The sequence below is a fragment of the Eptatretus burgeri genome, chromosome 3, assembly GCF_056783735.1.
Source record: "Eptatretus burgeri isolate ZD-2024b chromosome 3, Ebu_testis_v1, whole genome shotgun sequence".
In the NCBI taxonomy this organism is placed as follows: Eukaryota; Metazoa; Chordata; class Myxini; order Myxiniformes; family Myxinidae; genus Eptatretus; species Eptatretus burgeri.
The window spans coordinates 104,906,935-104,922,349 of record NC_140963.1 but is presented as its reverse complement, the minus strand read 5'-3'; the positions used below and the strand labels follow the sequence as shown (position 1 = coordinate 104,922,349).

The 15,415-nt window shown below is 43.4% G+C and overlaps 1 protein-coding gene and 1 pseudogene across 1 annotated transcript in view; one reads left to right on the top strand and one right to left on the bottom strand.

Annotated features, from left to right (window-relative positions):
- The window catches only part of LOC147030578 (uncharacterized), a 263,534-nt gene that overhangs the window by 215,177 nt on the left and 32,942 nt on the right, over nucleotides 1–15,415 (bottom strand). Inside the window, 1 exon segment of the mRNA XM_085872191.1 lies at nucleotides 12,905–13,050. Coding sequence (XP_085728317.1) covers nucleotides 12,905–13,050 — 146 coding nt within the window.
- Nucleotides 1,682–11,210, top strand: LOC147030579 (uncharacterized; annotated as a pseudogene).

Sequence of the window (15,415 nt, the reverse complement as noted above, 5' to 3'; positions counted from 1 at the left end):
TCTGGAGAAAAAAACACCGTGTAGGAGGACAGGCCGCTTAGTCAACTCTGTCGGTCAGGACATATGCCGTGCTGCTAACGATGGCAAATGGAAGTTGCCTAAACATGTTGTTCTTGGAATGGCCCGAAGACACATGTTCCGCAGTGCCGAGCTGATAATTATCTGATTATAATCTATTATAATCTATTATAATATTAATCCTAAATACTAATTAATCCTAATTAAGAATAGACTGATGAAGAAGGAGCTGATTATAATCCTAAACCATCTAGGACATTGTGAGAACCACTCATTTCTCCTAGAACTGGAGACAGCACTTGCAGTCGCAGTGGACAGTACTTCGAGCTTACTGACTCTCAATATCGTACGAAATCCATCCTGCCCCTTTGTGTCTCATTCAGACTTTGATGCTTTTGTCAACGAACTGTGTGGGGCTGGGAGTGTCCATCGATCCCATGTGGTCATGCTGCAGGAGGTCACACCAGTTCAAGGTGAAGATACCGGAGGAACACAGCCAGCGATAGACAGCACATCGAGGACAGGGCAGAGATCAATGAAATTGATACCCGAACCAGAACTCCCAGATTGTTACATGGGAAAACGTAAATGTCCACAATATTAAATTGTCACCAAGCTAATCGATGGGGGCGATGAAGCACACACCAACCAGATGATGAAAGATCTCCTCTGGATCCTGATTCGTCTCCACAGTGCCACGAGAACACAGGGAGTGCCTGACTGGGGAGGCTATGTCTCATTGACCGGTGAAGTGCCATCACGACTGATGACAGTTGAGTATTACCCGGTCATGCCTCATCCCATCACGGATATCAGAGCAGTGCAGGAATGCCTACGATACTCAGAAGAAGCTTCAAAAGAGGTTAGACAGCGCTATGTTATCAAAACGCTTGACCTAGGAGTATGGATGAAAGCATACCCTCTTGTATGGAGCAATACAAGACGCTATGAAGATCACATCATCATGATCAGAACATTCCATCTCACCTGTGGGTAGTTAAAAATGTTGGGGAAAAAGATGGATGGGACTGGTTTTGCCGACATTCTTCTAGAAGCTGGTCTAATATCATCTGGTTCCCTAAGTGGAGTTACATCTGCAAAGAACTACTCCCGGTCACTCAATTGCCACAAGGTTCTGATGGAAGCCCGAGAGAGACTGATAATGGCCCAATTTTTGGAAAAGCAGGGAGTAGGGGTGCCTTTCGGGAAGTTGTTGCAATCTTCCAAGGACCAAATCGAGAGTCTTGCCAAGTCCCCCAATAAGGTAACTGAAGATGCTGCGCTGAGTGATCAGAGCATTCGTTCATACATTGAGTGCATGCAGTTTCATGAAAACATTCGCTCAGGCCAACAGGGGAAGACAGCGGTCCTCTGGATGACGTATATCGATCACGTGTGGCTGACGCTGTCCCTTCTACAAGCTGTTAAGACGAACAATTTCAAAGTGTGCGCACAATGTCTTGGCATCATGCCTGATGTATTCTTCAGCTTCGGGGGACAAAACGAAGTCTGATACCCAACATACTTTTCAATATTTATCGCTAACATTGAACATTCACACCCTGATGCAGTGGAGCTGTTAAGAAGAGGGGCCATCAGCATTGCTTGGTCCTTTGTCCCTGGTAGTAGGTGTGCTGTCGACAAAACCATCGAAGAGGCCTTCATGAAATATGCCAAATCGAAAGGTGGCAGTGGCTCAACTGGAGCAGGTTTGAGTGATATTCAGACCAGTTACAGCACCTCCCAACAATGGACCAAATCAGCAAAGGAACGAGCGAAATTCCTCCAGGCTACCTACCGTCTGGCAGACATGTTTGATGAGGAGGACAATGGCATCAGACATCGTGATGTTCAGGCAGCAGAAATAAGACGTGGGACACGATTTCTTGAAGCAGGTGGCAAAGGAAATTGAAGAAATCAAATGCTACAACAACTACTTCAGCGTTCCCGACACTGAAAAGCTGTACAACATTTCACCAGGTACCTCAGCATCAAGAGAAGTCGATAAGGATGTTCTGCATGCAGAGGCTGCTGGTAAGCAAGCAAAGGAGGACTTCATTGAGAATAGACTGATGAAGAAGGATGGGTTCTTCGAGCCAATCAAATGCTTCAACTTGAAAACTGTGGCTAACATGCACAATTCCGTTAAGCTCTCAACCTCACAGAACAAAACCATCGAGTACAAGCAGCAAGGAAACATCACGTTCCAGCTACTAGTGAAGTCCCAAACACAGACTGATCATAAACTTGATCTTGAAAAGTTACATACCCACTGACGTCTTTCCCCTATAGCATTGGCTTGGCTGATGGATTTCTTGCCAAAACAGACAAATCCAAAGGCTTCAAACACGTTGTGAAAGGGTGTGATGATGCGGACTTGCCGAGTAATCCGAAGGAGAGCCTCATTACAGAAGATGGAAATGCAATTTTCCATTGTTTACGTGAAGTCCCAGAGAACTTCGTTGAAATATCTTGCAAGATATTACAGTCGGGCCCAAAAGTTTGCACACACTTAAGCAAAATACAGTTGACTTCCATTTATACCTCTTTTCTCCACAATAATCATAATTCTTTCCATTCCTAGAACAATTTCAACCATTTTGCCTTGTTTATATCAAGGGTTTCTGCAACTTTTGTACTTTGGATGATATTATTCACAGTTTAATTCATGATGTAACAAAAATAGCGGGTCATAAGTTTACATACACCAAGGTGACTTGCTGCATGATTGGCTTTCGAAAGGCTTAGAATGTTCTGAAATGGCCTTCCATCACTTGCATTGTGTCTCCCACTCTCTGCTGATTATAATTGTTATGTAATAGGTCAGATTTTGCTCCCATGGCTGTATTAAGGGCCTAGGTTTCCTATTCAGGTCCTATTTCCAATTGAGCCAGCATGGGAAAGGCAAAAGAATACTCTCAAGACCTGAGGAAGAGCATTATCCAGTTGCACAAGTCAGGGACTTCTCTCGGGGCCATATCTGGGCAACTAGAAGTGCCACGGTCATCTGTCTAGACCAGTGTTTCTCAACCAGGGTTCCGAAAGAGGTCGCTTGGAGTTCCACGAGAAACAGTAATAAATAGGCTAATGTATTTTTGAGTAGTTTTTGTTTGATTTAATATTCGTAATTTTACTATACACGGACGGCATATTGTTGGAAACTCCTTGGTTATTATAATAGAGGCTTCAACCTCTTATATTATTTACAATTATAACAACCATAGGGAATGTATTTAACGATGTCTATATGGTGTCAGTGTGAAACCGCCCTCACTGCTTCGTGGACGTCCTGTACGCCGCGGATTCGTGTATCATTGAGTGACTGACTCAAGTAAGGAACGCATGCAGGGTGTCCATCTATCTTCTCTGTGCTTCCTAGCGGGAAGTCTCTCTGTCAGTGTCTCTGTCTGTCTCTGTCTCTCTAGGTTAGTTCTTCTGTTTACCTTTATTGCTTCAGCTTTATTTGTTTAAGTTTTGTTGATCAAGTTACATGAGGTGTGTTTTTTAATTGTCAAACAGACTCAGGGTTGACAAACACTTTCAAATATGACGTTTTCAAACAAAACAAAAAATATACATTTTTTTTTGTGAATTAAAACCTCGGTGTGACGTTTCATAAAGGACCAGTATTTTTTTTTCCATCTATCTATAATTCCAGCAATCTGTGTGTGTGTGTCTGTGGGTATGTGTGTGTGTGCGTGTGCGTGTGTGCGTGTGTGCGTGTGTGCGTGTGTGCGTGTGTGCGTGTGTGCGTGTGTGCGTGTGTGCGTGTGCGTGTGCGTGTGCGTCTGACCGCTGTTTCTCGACAACCACTGGTCCGATCTAATTGAAACTTGCCAGATATATTGCTGGGGACATGAGGATGTGCCTTTTCAAGGTTTGATATTAATCGGCCAAGTGCTTCCCAAGTTATGGCCGCCATTTTTTATCAACCAATTACAGGAAGCGTTGTTGCATAGCCGTGGTCGATGGGGAAGAGAAACTCAGCCGCGTTCGCCATTACGGGTTTTTTCTCTTCTCTTCTCTTCTCTTCTCTTCTCTTCTCTTCTCTTCGTGTTTTTCATTGCGAAAAGGCAAAATACGTTGGCGCCAAATGAATAATTGGCCAGTAAAAGCCTCTGTATTCTTGCCCTGGATGAGGAAACAAAGAAGAAGTGCCGTTTCCTCAGCGATGTTGCTTATGAAGAGGTGCTAACGAGACAAAGGTGTGTACAATGTACATGGAGACGATTTTTATTATTATTACTTACGAAATCTAAAGATTTCGTAAGTATATTGATGCCTTCCGTTTCTGTTTGTTTGTTTGTTTGTATGCATGATAACTCGAGAACGGAAGAAGCTCCCAATGTCAAATTACACCACGTGATTCAGGAGGGTGATGGCTAGTGCTGATTAGATTTTGGTCAAAATCGGTCAAAGGTCAAGGTCACAGTGAGGTCAAACATAATTCCATAAATTCATGTGGAGAAATGGAGTATTTTTGCTTCGCTCGACATTACGAGATCGTTTTAACTTCGATTTTAATTTTGTCTTCGGTTTTTGCGATCGCTTAGGACGCTTAAAACTCGGTTGTCGAAATTCTGGTAAAAATAGGATGTTTTGGAGACGTTTTAAGATTGTATAAAAAATATTTCACTCGATGCGTCACGGGTCGTCCCATGATGCAGTGCGCTCGAGCAGACGCGTCGTTGAGTGACGTTAAGGTTTTGCGTGGAGAAGTGGAGTATTTTTGCTTCGCTCGACGTTACGAGTTCGTTTTAACTTCGATTTTAATTTTGTCTTCAGTTTTTGCGATCGCTTAGGACGCTTAAAACTCGGTTGTCGAAATTCTGGTAAAAATCGGATGTTTTGGAGACGTTTTAAGATTGTATAAAAAATATTTTACTCGATGCGTCACGGGTCGTCCCATGATGCACTGCGCTCGAGCAGACGCGTCGTTGAGTGACGTTAAGGTTTTGCGCGGAGAAGTGGAGTACAGTGGGACCCACTTAATAGAATCAAAATCTTTGAGACCGATTCCATTGTATCTAAATGTACACAATTTTTCCCGTTTATTGAAATCAAAAACCCGCTTAATAGAATCAGCTGCTGGCCATCCACTTCGACAGTTCAGCGCCTACTGGCCGCACAGTTCCAACTTTTGCCACCAGGCGGCTGACGTCACGCTAAAAATAATGCTATGCCACTACAGTGATTTCGGTAGTCATTGTACAGATAGGCAGACGGCTGACAGCTGCAGTCTAAGCACTAGGAGTGTCGTCATTTCCACGATGGACAGAAAACGAAAGCGGACGGATCGTTCAAACTTTGATAAAGCACAAATCCTGAGGGACTATGACGCTTTGCCCAGAATGAGCCAACGAGAAGCTGCAGACAAGTTGGAAATTAACCAGCCGATCCTATGCAAGATTCTGAAAGATCGAGAGGCCATTCTGAAAGGTCAAGTGGATTCGTCTTCTTCTCAGAAACGCAAGCGAAGCGGCAACGCACCCGATGTCGAATCAGCAATGGTCAAGTGGATTCAAACTTCTAGAGAAAAGGAAGCACTGCTTTCTGGACCTCTGATGCGGGAGAAAGCGGCCCAGTTCGCGAAAAAGTTCAACAACAAGAAGTTCAGTGCGCCAAATGGCTGGATTGACGGGTTCAAGAAAAGACATGGAATCGTCCACAAGAAACTTCACGGAGAGGCAGTGGCGGCTGACGTAGGAGGGAAACAACAATGGCTGGACCACGTGTTTCCGGATCTCGTAGAAGGCTTCACGGCTGATGAGATCTGGAATGCTGACGAAACCGGGTTGTATTTTCGGGCCTTACCAGACGGAACGTTCCTTTTCAAGGGAGATCAGCACTGCGGTGGGAAAAAGCCAAAGGAAAGAATCACGGTGCTTTTTTGCTGCTCAATGACTGGTGCTAAGCGTCCTCCTTTCGGTATTGGGAAAAGCAAGAATCCACGGTGTTTCAAAGGCCTCAAAATAATTCCAGTTCGCTACAGAGCCAATTCCTCCGCATGGATGACAGGTTTCCTCTTCACTGAATGGCTCGATGAGTGGAATCGTGAGCTTCGGTGTCATGACCAGAAAGCGTTGCTTCTCATCGACAGCTGTCCGGCACATCCCCAATCACTTCAACTGTCGAACATTACTGTGGCATTTCTCCCGCCGAACACAACCTCTGTTCTTCAACCGTTAGATCAGGGAATTATCCGTTCATTCAAAGCTCATTACCGCCGTGCCATGCTACGAAAAGTGCTCACTGAGATTGACAACGAGGATGGAGCAATGACAGTGAGTGACTTGGCGAAAAAGATAACGATCCTCGACGCTATGCTGTTTACGGACGCAGCATGGAATGATGTGAAGACTACCGGCATAGTGAACTGCTGGCGCAAAGGAGGAATTTTCATCGGAGCGGCAAGCGAAGGCGAAAGGGTCGAGAGCAATGACGACGACGAGTTAGCCAACCCTCTTCCAATGGATCCCGACCAATGGCAGGACTTCGTCAACATGGACGCCACTCTCCAAACCACAGACGATGATGTCACAGACGAAGCCATCGTTTCGGCAGTCCAACGCGAAATGGGAATTGCTACTGACGCAGACTATGACGCCGACACTAAAGTGGAGGAAGAGGAGGAAGAGGAGATCTCTGTCCCGACCATCAAGGAAATGATGTCTGCAGCTAAGACGATCAGGCTTGGTTTGCTATCACATGGGTTCAGTGACATGGCCTTCCTGCGCAAACTTGACAAGGAGGTCACCGCCATTGCCACAGACTCGTTAAAGCAGGCAACAATCGACAATTTTTTCATTACAGAGTAGGCTCATCGACAAACCTATGTTGTTTTGCTTTGAAAAGTACATATGTACTGTACGTGTAATTGTTTTATTTTCAGTAGTAAGTTACATTGTTTTGAGCAAGTGTGTCATATAAATCAAACTAAATGCTGAGTATTTGTCTCCGTATGTGTACTCGACATTTGATCCGCTTGATACTCCACAACTCTGGTGAACTCGGATATTAGAATCACCCGCTTATTAGAATCAAATTTGTCCGGCCCAAAGTGATTCTATTAAGCGGGTCCCACTGTATTTTTGCTTCGCTCGACGTAACAAGTTCGTTTTAACTTCGATTTTAATTTTGTCTTCGGTTTTTGCGATCGCTTAGGACGCTTAAAACTCGGTTGTAGAAATTCTGGAACAGCGATGAATAACTGATATATACATAATAAATAATAAGTCTTTTATCAGATTCTTCTGAAAAGTAATACATCTATTATCTGGCATATCCTGCTGTTACTAAATCACTTTTTTTTAAATAAAAACAAAAAAATGGAATTTTTATAAGAAATCTAGTTTTTGTCTGGGACTCATTATCTGCAAACCACAGTGTAAAATCGTAGACCACAATGAATTCAGAATTCAAGCTCCCCTTGGGCTTCTGACTGATTCATGCTTTTATTAGACAAGGTCAGAGGTCAAGTTGACGATTTCGTAAGTACCAGTCTGTGACTGCTTGTTACTTACGAAATCTAAAGATTTCATAAGTATATTGATGACTTCTGTTTCTGTTTGTTACTTATGAAATCTAAAGATTTCGTAAGTATATTGATGACTTCCGTTTCTGTTTGTTTGTTACTTACGAAATCTAAAGATTTCGTAAGTATATTGATGCCTTTCGTTTCTGTTTGTTTGTTTGTTTGTTGGAACGATAACTCGAGAATGGAAGAAGCTACCAATGTCAAATTACACCAAGTGATTCAGGAGGGTGATGGCTAGTGCTGATTAGATTTTGGTCAAAATCAGTCAAAAGTCAAGGTCACAGCAAGGTCAAATATTCGATTTTTGATGGTTTGGTACAGATAACTCGAGAACGGAAGAAGCTACCAATGTCAAATTAAACCACGTGATTCAGGAGGGTGGTGGCGAGCGCTGATTAGATTTTGGTCAAAATCGGTCAAAGGTCAAGGTCACAGTGAGGTCAAACATCCAAAACATTCGATTTTTGATGGTTTGGTACAGAATCATCTTAGAAACTTCTGGTTTGCGTCGCTACGTTCTCTCGAGACAGCTTTTATTAGACAAGGTCAGTGGTCAAGTTGACGATTTTGTAAGTACCAGTCTATGACTGCTTGTTTATTTATTGAAGAAAAATTGTTCCAAAAATACGTCATATATTATAAATAATTATAATTACCGTGCGGTAGGAGTGCCAATGGTAAATGGCAGCGAATGTCATGGCAAGCAAAGACAGGGAGGTAAACTTGATTTTAATTAACTCTGTGTGGAAGTATCACAGCAGTTGTTACTTCAATGCAAGCGATAACTCGTGGAATGATGTGAACATTCCGTACAGGCACACACTACTTTTGGATAGTGATGACTTACTGTATTCTAATAATTTCTCGATTTCTTATCCGCATTTATAGATAAACACAATGCCCCAATCCAGTCGTCGTTTATGAGAGCGAAAGAATGGCCTGTGTGTTTGTTTGAAAGTTTTTTTTTTTTGCATTTTTGGCCACGCACATATGGGCACGCGAGAGCAAAGGAACGGCCTGTGTGGTTGTTTCTGGCAAGCGGTTTTAAAGTATATATATTATTTTTTTTTGCACGTACAGCCACGTGAAAGCGATGGAACGGCTTGTGTGGTTGTTGTTTCTGACACGCGATTTGAGTTTTTTTGCGGGGTGGGGGAAGGGGGAGGGTTTGCACGTACGGCCACGCATCTACGGACATGCACTGGTTGCCAATAAATTTGACAAAAAGGGGGTCATTTTTTCCTTAAACCAGGTATCCGAAAAAAAATATTATATTTACCACGTGAACTACGATAAAAAATATAAAAGAGCTAGATATTAATAATGGTATATAATAATTTTTATGCAGGGGTTCCCTGAGACATGAAAACTATTTCAAGGGTTCCATAAGGGTAAAAAGGTTGAGAAACGCTGGTCCAGACGATTGTGCGGAAGTATAGGGACCACCAAGATCCTTCCAAGATCAGGCCGGAAGTCCAAGTTGACACCAACCGATGAGAGGGCATTGGTCAGAAAGGTGCACTTCAACCCCAAGACTACCAAGAAACACCTGTGCCAAGAATTAGAGGCTTCAGGGACGAATGTGTCACTGTCCACCATCCAGAGGGTCCTGCACCGAAACGGACTAAGAGGCTGCAGAGCACGAAGGAAGCCCCTCCTTCAAAAATGCCACTGCAAAGCCAGGCTGAAATATGCAAGAAAGAATAAGGACAAATATCGAGACTTCTGGCGGAGTGTCCTTGGGTCTGATGAAACCAAGATGGAACTTTTCAGCCACAATGACCAACAGTACATCTGGCGAGAGAAGGGAGAGGCCTTCAAACCGAAGAACACAATAGCCACGGTGATGCATGGTGGTGGCAGCATCATGTTATGGGGATGTTTTGCTGCTAGTGGTCCAGGAGCACTGTATAAGATAGATGGCACCATGAAGAAGGAAGACTACTTGGAAATTCTCCAAGGGAACCTGAAGCAGTCCGCTCAAAAGGAGAACTTCGGACGTCACTGGACCTTCCAACATGAAAACGACCCAAAGCATACTTCCAAGTTGGTTGCTGGATGGCTTCAGCAGAACAAGGTTGATGTTTTGGAATGGCCAGCTCAAAGCCCGGACGTAAATCCAATGGAGAATTTGTGGACGGAATTGAAAAAGAGAGTGCAAAAGAGGAAACTCACCAATTTGACTGAACTCTACCAACACTGTCAAGAAGAATGGGATAAAATACCTTCAGAGAATTGTAAGAAGCTGATTGATGGTTATCCTGCAAGACTGACTGAAGTTCTAAAAGGTTAAAGGTGATGCAACAAAGTATTAGACAATATTACAGTGTGCTATATGTAAACTTTTGACCCGCTATTTTTGTCACATCATGAAGTAAACTGTGAATAAAATCATCCAAAGTACAAAAGTTGCAGAAACCTTTGATATAAATGAAGGGAGAATAGTTGAAATTGTTCAAGGAATGGAAAGAATTATGATTATTGTTGAGAAAAGAGGTATAAATGGAAGCCAACTGTATTCTGCTCGTGTATGCAAACTTTTAGGCACGACCGTACGTTCCGCGCTACACCAATCAGCCGTTATTTTCAGCACTGAGATGTACAAGGAGGACTCTGTGAAAGCCGTGGCACGGAATAGGAGGGGTTGTGGTGACAAACTCATCATCAGTGGTGAAAAGACAAAGCGCCCCAAGGACTGGAAAATGTTTCTCACCAATGATGAGAACAAGACGCAGTTCGTTCAGGTTTTGCTGACAACATGGAGCAGTGATGCATCAGCCGACATTCTCAATGGTCATGAGGTGATACTCATTTGTGAAGGACTGGCCTATCAGTTAACATCGGATGGACAAACTATGAAGTGCCAGGAGATCCAGTCTTTGGCATACTCACAAGAAGAAATGGATTATCAGGTGATCTTGTACTGCGTGTATGCCAAGGATAGGGGGTTCAAATTTGTTTGCGTGAGGAGTCCCGATTCAGACATTTACTTCATCCTTCTCCATTACGCGAGATACTCGGAAGGAATCCATATTCTATTTGAAATGGGCAAGGGCAGTACGAGGCGCTGTATCGATGTGACCAAGTTGGCTATGTCTCGCACATCTCTCTTTTGTACTGCACAGCTTGGCCTATATGCGTTCACGGGTTGTGACAGTACCAGCGCCTTTAAAGGCAAAGTAAAAGTGAAGGGAATAAAAGGCATTGAAACAGATGAATCATTTCAGAGGGAATTCTACAAATTGGGGGATTCTTGGGAAGTGGTGAAAAGGTGATGGAGGAGTTGGAACGGATTACTTGTATGCTATACGGCAACAAAAGGTCAAAACAAGTGAATGAACTCCGATTCAAAGTCATGCAAGGAAAGTGAGGCGGAAAGAATGCCCTCAGCAAATCCAGCCATTTTGATCTGGCCACACTGCCACAGTGTCAAAGCGCCCTTGAGCAGCATGTGTGTCGGTGCAACTATCAGGTTAGGATATGGAAGCTGGCGCATGTTGCAGAGCCTTCTGTTCCCAACCCAAAGGACAGGCATGGGTGGACGTTTGAAACCGGGATCATGCAGCCAAAGTGGACTGATGGTGAGGTGATGCCACGGCAGTTGGTGGACATTCTCGAGGAAACGATTGAGAACGACATGGACGAATCAGATTGACAGTGATAGTGACAGTGAACTCCATGAAAGTGATCTCATTGAAGGAATAGGATTAGATAGTAATAGTGAAAGTGACAGTGACGCCTGAAGGGGTGACTGTAGGCAGGATTTACAAGACTGGTGAGGTGAACACCGCTTTATCACGATGAATTCAGTCAATCTGATAAATAGTACCAAGGTTAAAATGGGTTAAAAAGGCATACAAGTATGGATCCAATTGCATGTGCTGCTGTAGGCATTGGTATACTGTATATAAGTTCATCCAATGGAAAATACAACACAGTTGTATTGCAAAATGGGTGTGGCCTTTTAACCTCGGATGACGTCACTAATGACGTCATTGGGCATTGGGATGCATCTAAGGGTAGGAATCATCAATATAAATATTTTGATGCAAAATTTGTCAAAATTGGATCGTTTGAAGTGACAAAATTAGACTTTGATTGGGTTTGTGCAATTTTGCATGCTTTTTGGTGGAAAAACGGCCATGTTAAAAAATGGGTCCAAAACCGTTGTACACCATGGCTTAAGAAATAAGAGCATCCTCATTTTCAAACTTATAATTAACTTGGGGACCTATTGGCTTCCATTTGAACCCATTTTGGCTGAGAAATTCCCTTTGGAATGGTATTGGTGATGAATTTTCTGATAAGGGGCGTGATTATAGGCAGGGGTCGAATTTCGCGACCTTGTGACCTATTTACTGAATGCATTTGCATAAGCTATACATCGAATTGTAGGCCTAACCATGGCCAACATTTTAAGCAGTCATTTGTTATTCTACAATGATTGGTTGCAAAATTACAGCCATTTCAATTTCCCCGACCCCAAATTCACTAACCACGGTTAGAAAAATGGGCATGAACAAAGTCCATGGGGGGGGGGGTATCTTAAGACCAAAGTTTTTTCCTGTTAACATCATTTTTCCAACTCAATAGACCCAAGGTTATATATAAATGGCAAAGAAACCTAAAAATGAGGGAGGTGCATGTGGACCCCCTCGAGCCCATGGCCTAATACTATTTGGGGTATCTTCTGGTTCCTGGTGTTCTGCTCGAATGCAAGTTCAGTGCTGACAAAGCAGCCCCATTTCAAGGATTATATTAGGTTGTTTGCCTTTGCCTTTCTGATGGGAGTCATGGGGGGAATTTGGAATTTGTTAAGGGTGCCGACTGCTGGCAAATAGTTCACCGACACTTTATGAAAGACACCGTGGGATCTATATTCTTCAACATCCAACAACTAATGCCAGCAGGTGGAATGGAATGTCAAGTTAAACATCTAGAACACAACATTGAAGAGCACCGTGCCTGTGAAACATCAGAATGAGTTCATAGTTGGACTGAAATTCAAACCAAGCCAAGACAGATCAGAGGGGGGTGTGGATACCTCGAAGCTAACCTGCCAGTTTCATGTCACAAAAATGAAATCAAATTGTCTCGTGATTGAACAAAGCAAGAGGGCAAGTCTTTATAAAGTGTTGTACTCTTATGGGGCCCCACTCAACACAATGTATACACACCAAACACGGTGCTCAAACAAATATCTCCTGTAACACATTATTTTAACATGGTAAAACAAAAAGTGAAAATATGGCGGAGTGAATAAATAAAAACCGCATCAAGAACAAAAGGCTTCCAGCCATACTGGCCTGGAAGCCAAACAACAATTCAAACAAATACAGAGAAACGTACCAGGAAATTGAGGCGATGCTTAAATCCAACCAGATGGGACAGCACAACATGGGCATGCATGGAAGGCTTGCAGCCACACAACGAACAAGAATAAACAATCCCAGTGCTACCTTCTTCTGGCAAATGTTCCTTGATATGAGACAAGCCTGCAAGGAGGTTGATGATTGATTTAGATGGGGAGAGGAATGACAAAGCAAAATACAAGTGATATTCATTTTGGTATTGTTAAAAAGCATAAAGTTACAGAACACCACAACAACCAAAATTTGATGCCATTGGCAAATTAAGATTTTGGACCTATATTTATTAAGATGTGTAATAGCAGGTGCAAAACACAATGACAACAGAGTAGCAGAACAATCCGAGCAAGAATGGAGCCCCTTGAACTTACAAATCTGAATGACCTTTCCTGGGTCGAACACGTATACAAGATGGTTTTCAAGGGAGGGAGGCACCTGGGAATTATCTACAGAGAAAGGTAATTCCTCAGCTTCCAACAATTCCTGTACAAAGCCTTCATTGTCATATCAGGGAGCATTGGATGTCATCTATGAGCACGTGCCACCAAAACTCAACTTGTGTTCTGCAAAGTATTCTCCCCACCATTTCTCTCTCCACTACTGTTTATGTTCGGTTGTGCTCTGGTACGTTCTAAGCTCCTCCCTGAGCCTAGACTGAACACCAAAAAAAATTGGTGGACTCCAATGCCCTGAGGCTTAAGGCCCTGTCACACCTTGACAATTTGGCCAGCGTATGCCTGACGTATGAAAAATTTGGCTAAAACGCTAGCACACGTCGAATACGTTATGGGTAAGTTTGTGTATGTTAAGAGCACGCTGGCATACGTCGTAGGATGCTGGCATACGTCGTAGGACGCCAAGCTGTTAGACAAATTTTCCATGCTTGAAATTTCCCGACGTATGCCAGCATAAGACTCACACGTTCCGTATAACGCTGGCATAAGTTGTAGGCACGTTACGCGATCGTTGACACACGTTACTTGTAAGTTACTCATAAGTCGAAACACGTCGAGGTAATGTTTAGCGTACCCGAAACTTATTTCTAACCTACAAGTAACGTGTTGTAGGCACGTTACGTGATCGTTGACACACGTTACTTGTAAGGTACTCATAAGTCGAAACACGTCAAGGTAATGGTTAGCATCAGTGTTCCAGACTCCCTGGTTTTTTCGTTGTTTTTATTTTTATTTTTTTTTTTTCTTCGGTATGACGGTGATGTTGACACTTCGTTTCTAGTGTGGTTATAATGCAATATAATTAAAAGGCTCAACGATTTAAATCATGTTTGCTGATTTCCAAGCAGATGGCAGATGACCTTGAGCAAATGAGGGTGAATAGAACAGAGTGAGGGTGAGCATGAGCTGAGTAGCAGGTTTTTAAGACACGTGGGCTGATGCCGTCTGGACCGGTTGCAGAATCTGAGTCGAGGTTTGACAGCAAGCTCTCCACTTGTCGAGTCGAGGTTTGACAGCAAGCTCTCCACTTTGTCAGAAGAAAAGGACACAGAGTCCAGGGACGACTGGGTACGGTAGGTACTGAAAGTGATGTTTCGGACACAAGATTTTGATGCAAACACCGAGTTTAGGCATTCAGCCTTTTCACGTGGGGTGTCAACAGTGCGCCCAATTGAGGTACGGGAGGGGATGGAGGGAGAACAAACCCCAGAAACAGATTTGATTAGACGCCACCAGGATTTGGTGGAGGGAGAGAGGTTTGAGAGTTCAGACTTGAGATTAGAAAGATGTTGTTTTTTTGGCTCTCCCAAGGGAAGACACACACTTGTTCCAAGCTTTATGGAAGGAACTGAGATTGCCCTCGGTTGGGTTTGCTTTCCATGAGGCAAAGGGAAGTTGTTTCAGGAGAACTGCCTCGCCACAAGCTTCAGTGAACCATGGGCAGGAGCTGTGTGACCACTCCTTGGCTTTTTCACAATATCTTGGCTATTCTTTGTTCACCTTGGTTTTCTCTAGCTTTTCTTGGCGTATAGGTTTTCAATTGTTATCGCTTTTCCGAAACCTTGTGAATTCTTGGCTTTTTTCATTGGCTCACGTTGGTATTTATGAAAATGATGAGTGGTCACACTGGTCGGGAGGCCAACTGAGAACGAGAGAGGATAAATTTGTGAATGAAAGAGTGAGTTTCTTTGAAAGAATTCCCAGGATGAGTTGATGTTGGTAGTAGCGATAGGAGAGCTGTCTCAAAGTTTGATGGCTGCTTTGAGAGCCTGCCAGTCGGCTTGAGTGAAATGCCAGACTCGACGGCGCTGAGGTGGTTCTCTGATAACAGCCAGAGAGATGTACACTTTGTCAAGCACCGTGGTCAGAAGAACCGATTGGAGCGAAGGAAGAACAGCAGATATTTTCTGGGAAATATGTCAAAATCAGATCCAGAAGAGAAAGAGTACCATTGGTTAATATCCAGGTCGGGAAGTTGACCAATTGAGTCAGACCCAATGAGTCGCAGAAGTCTTTTGCTGAAGTACCCACACCCA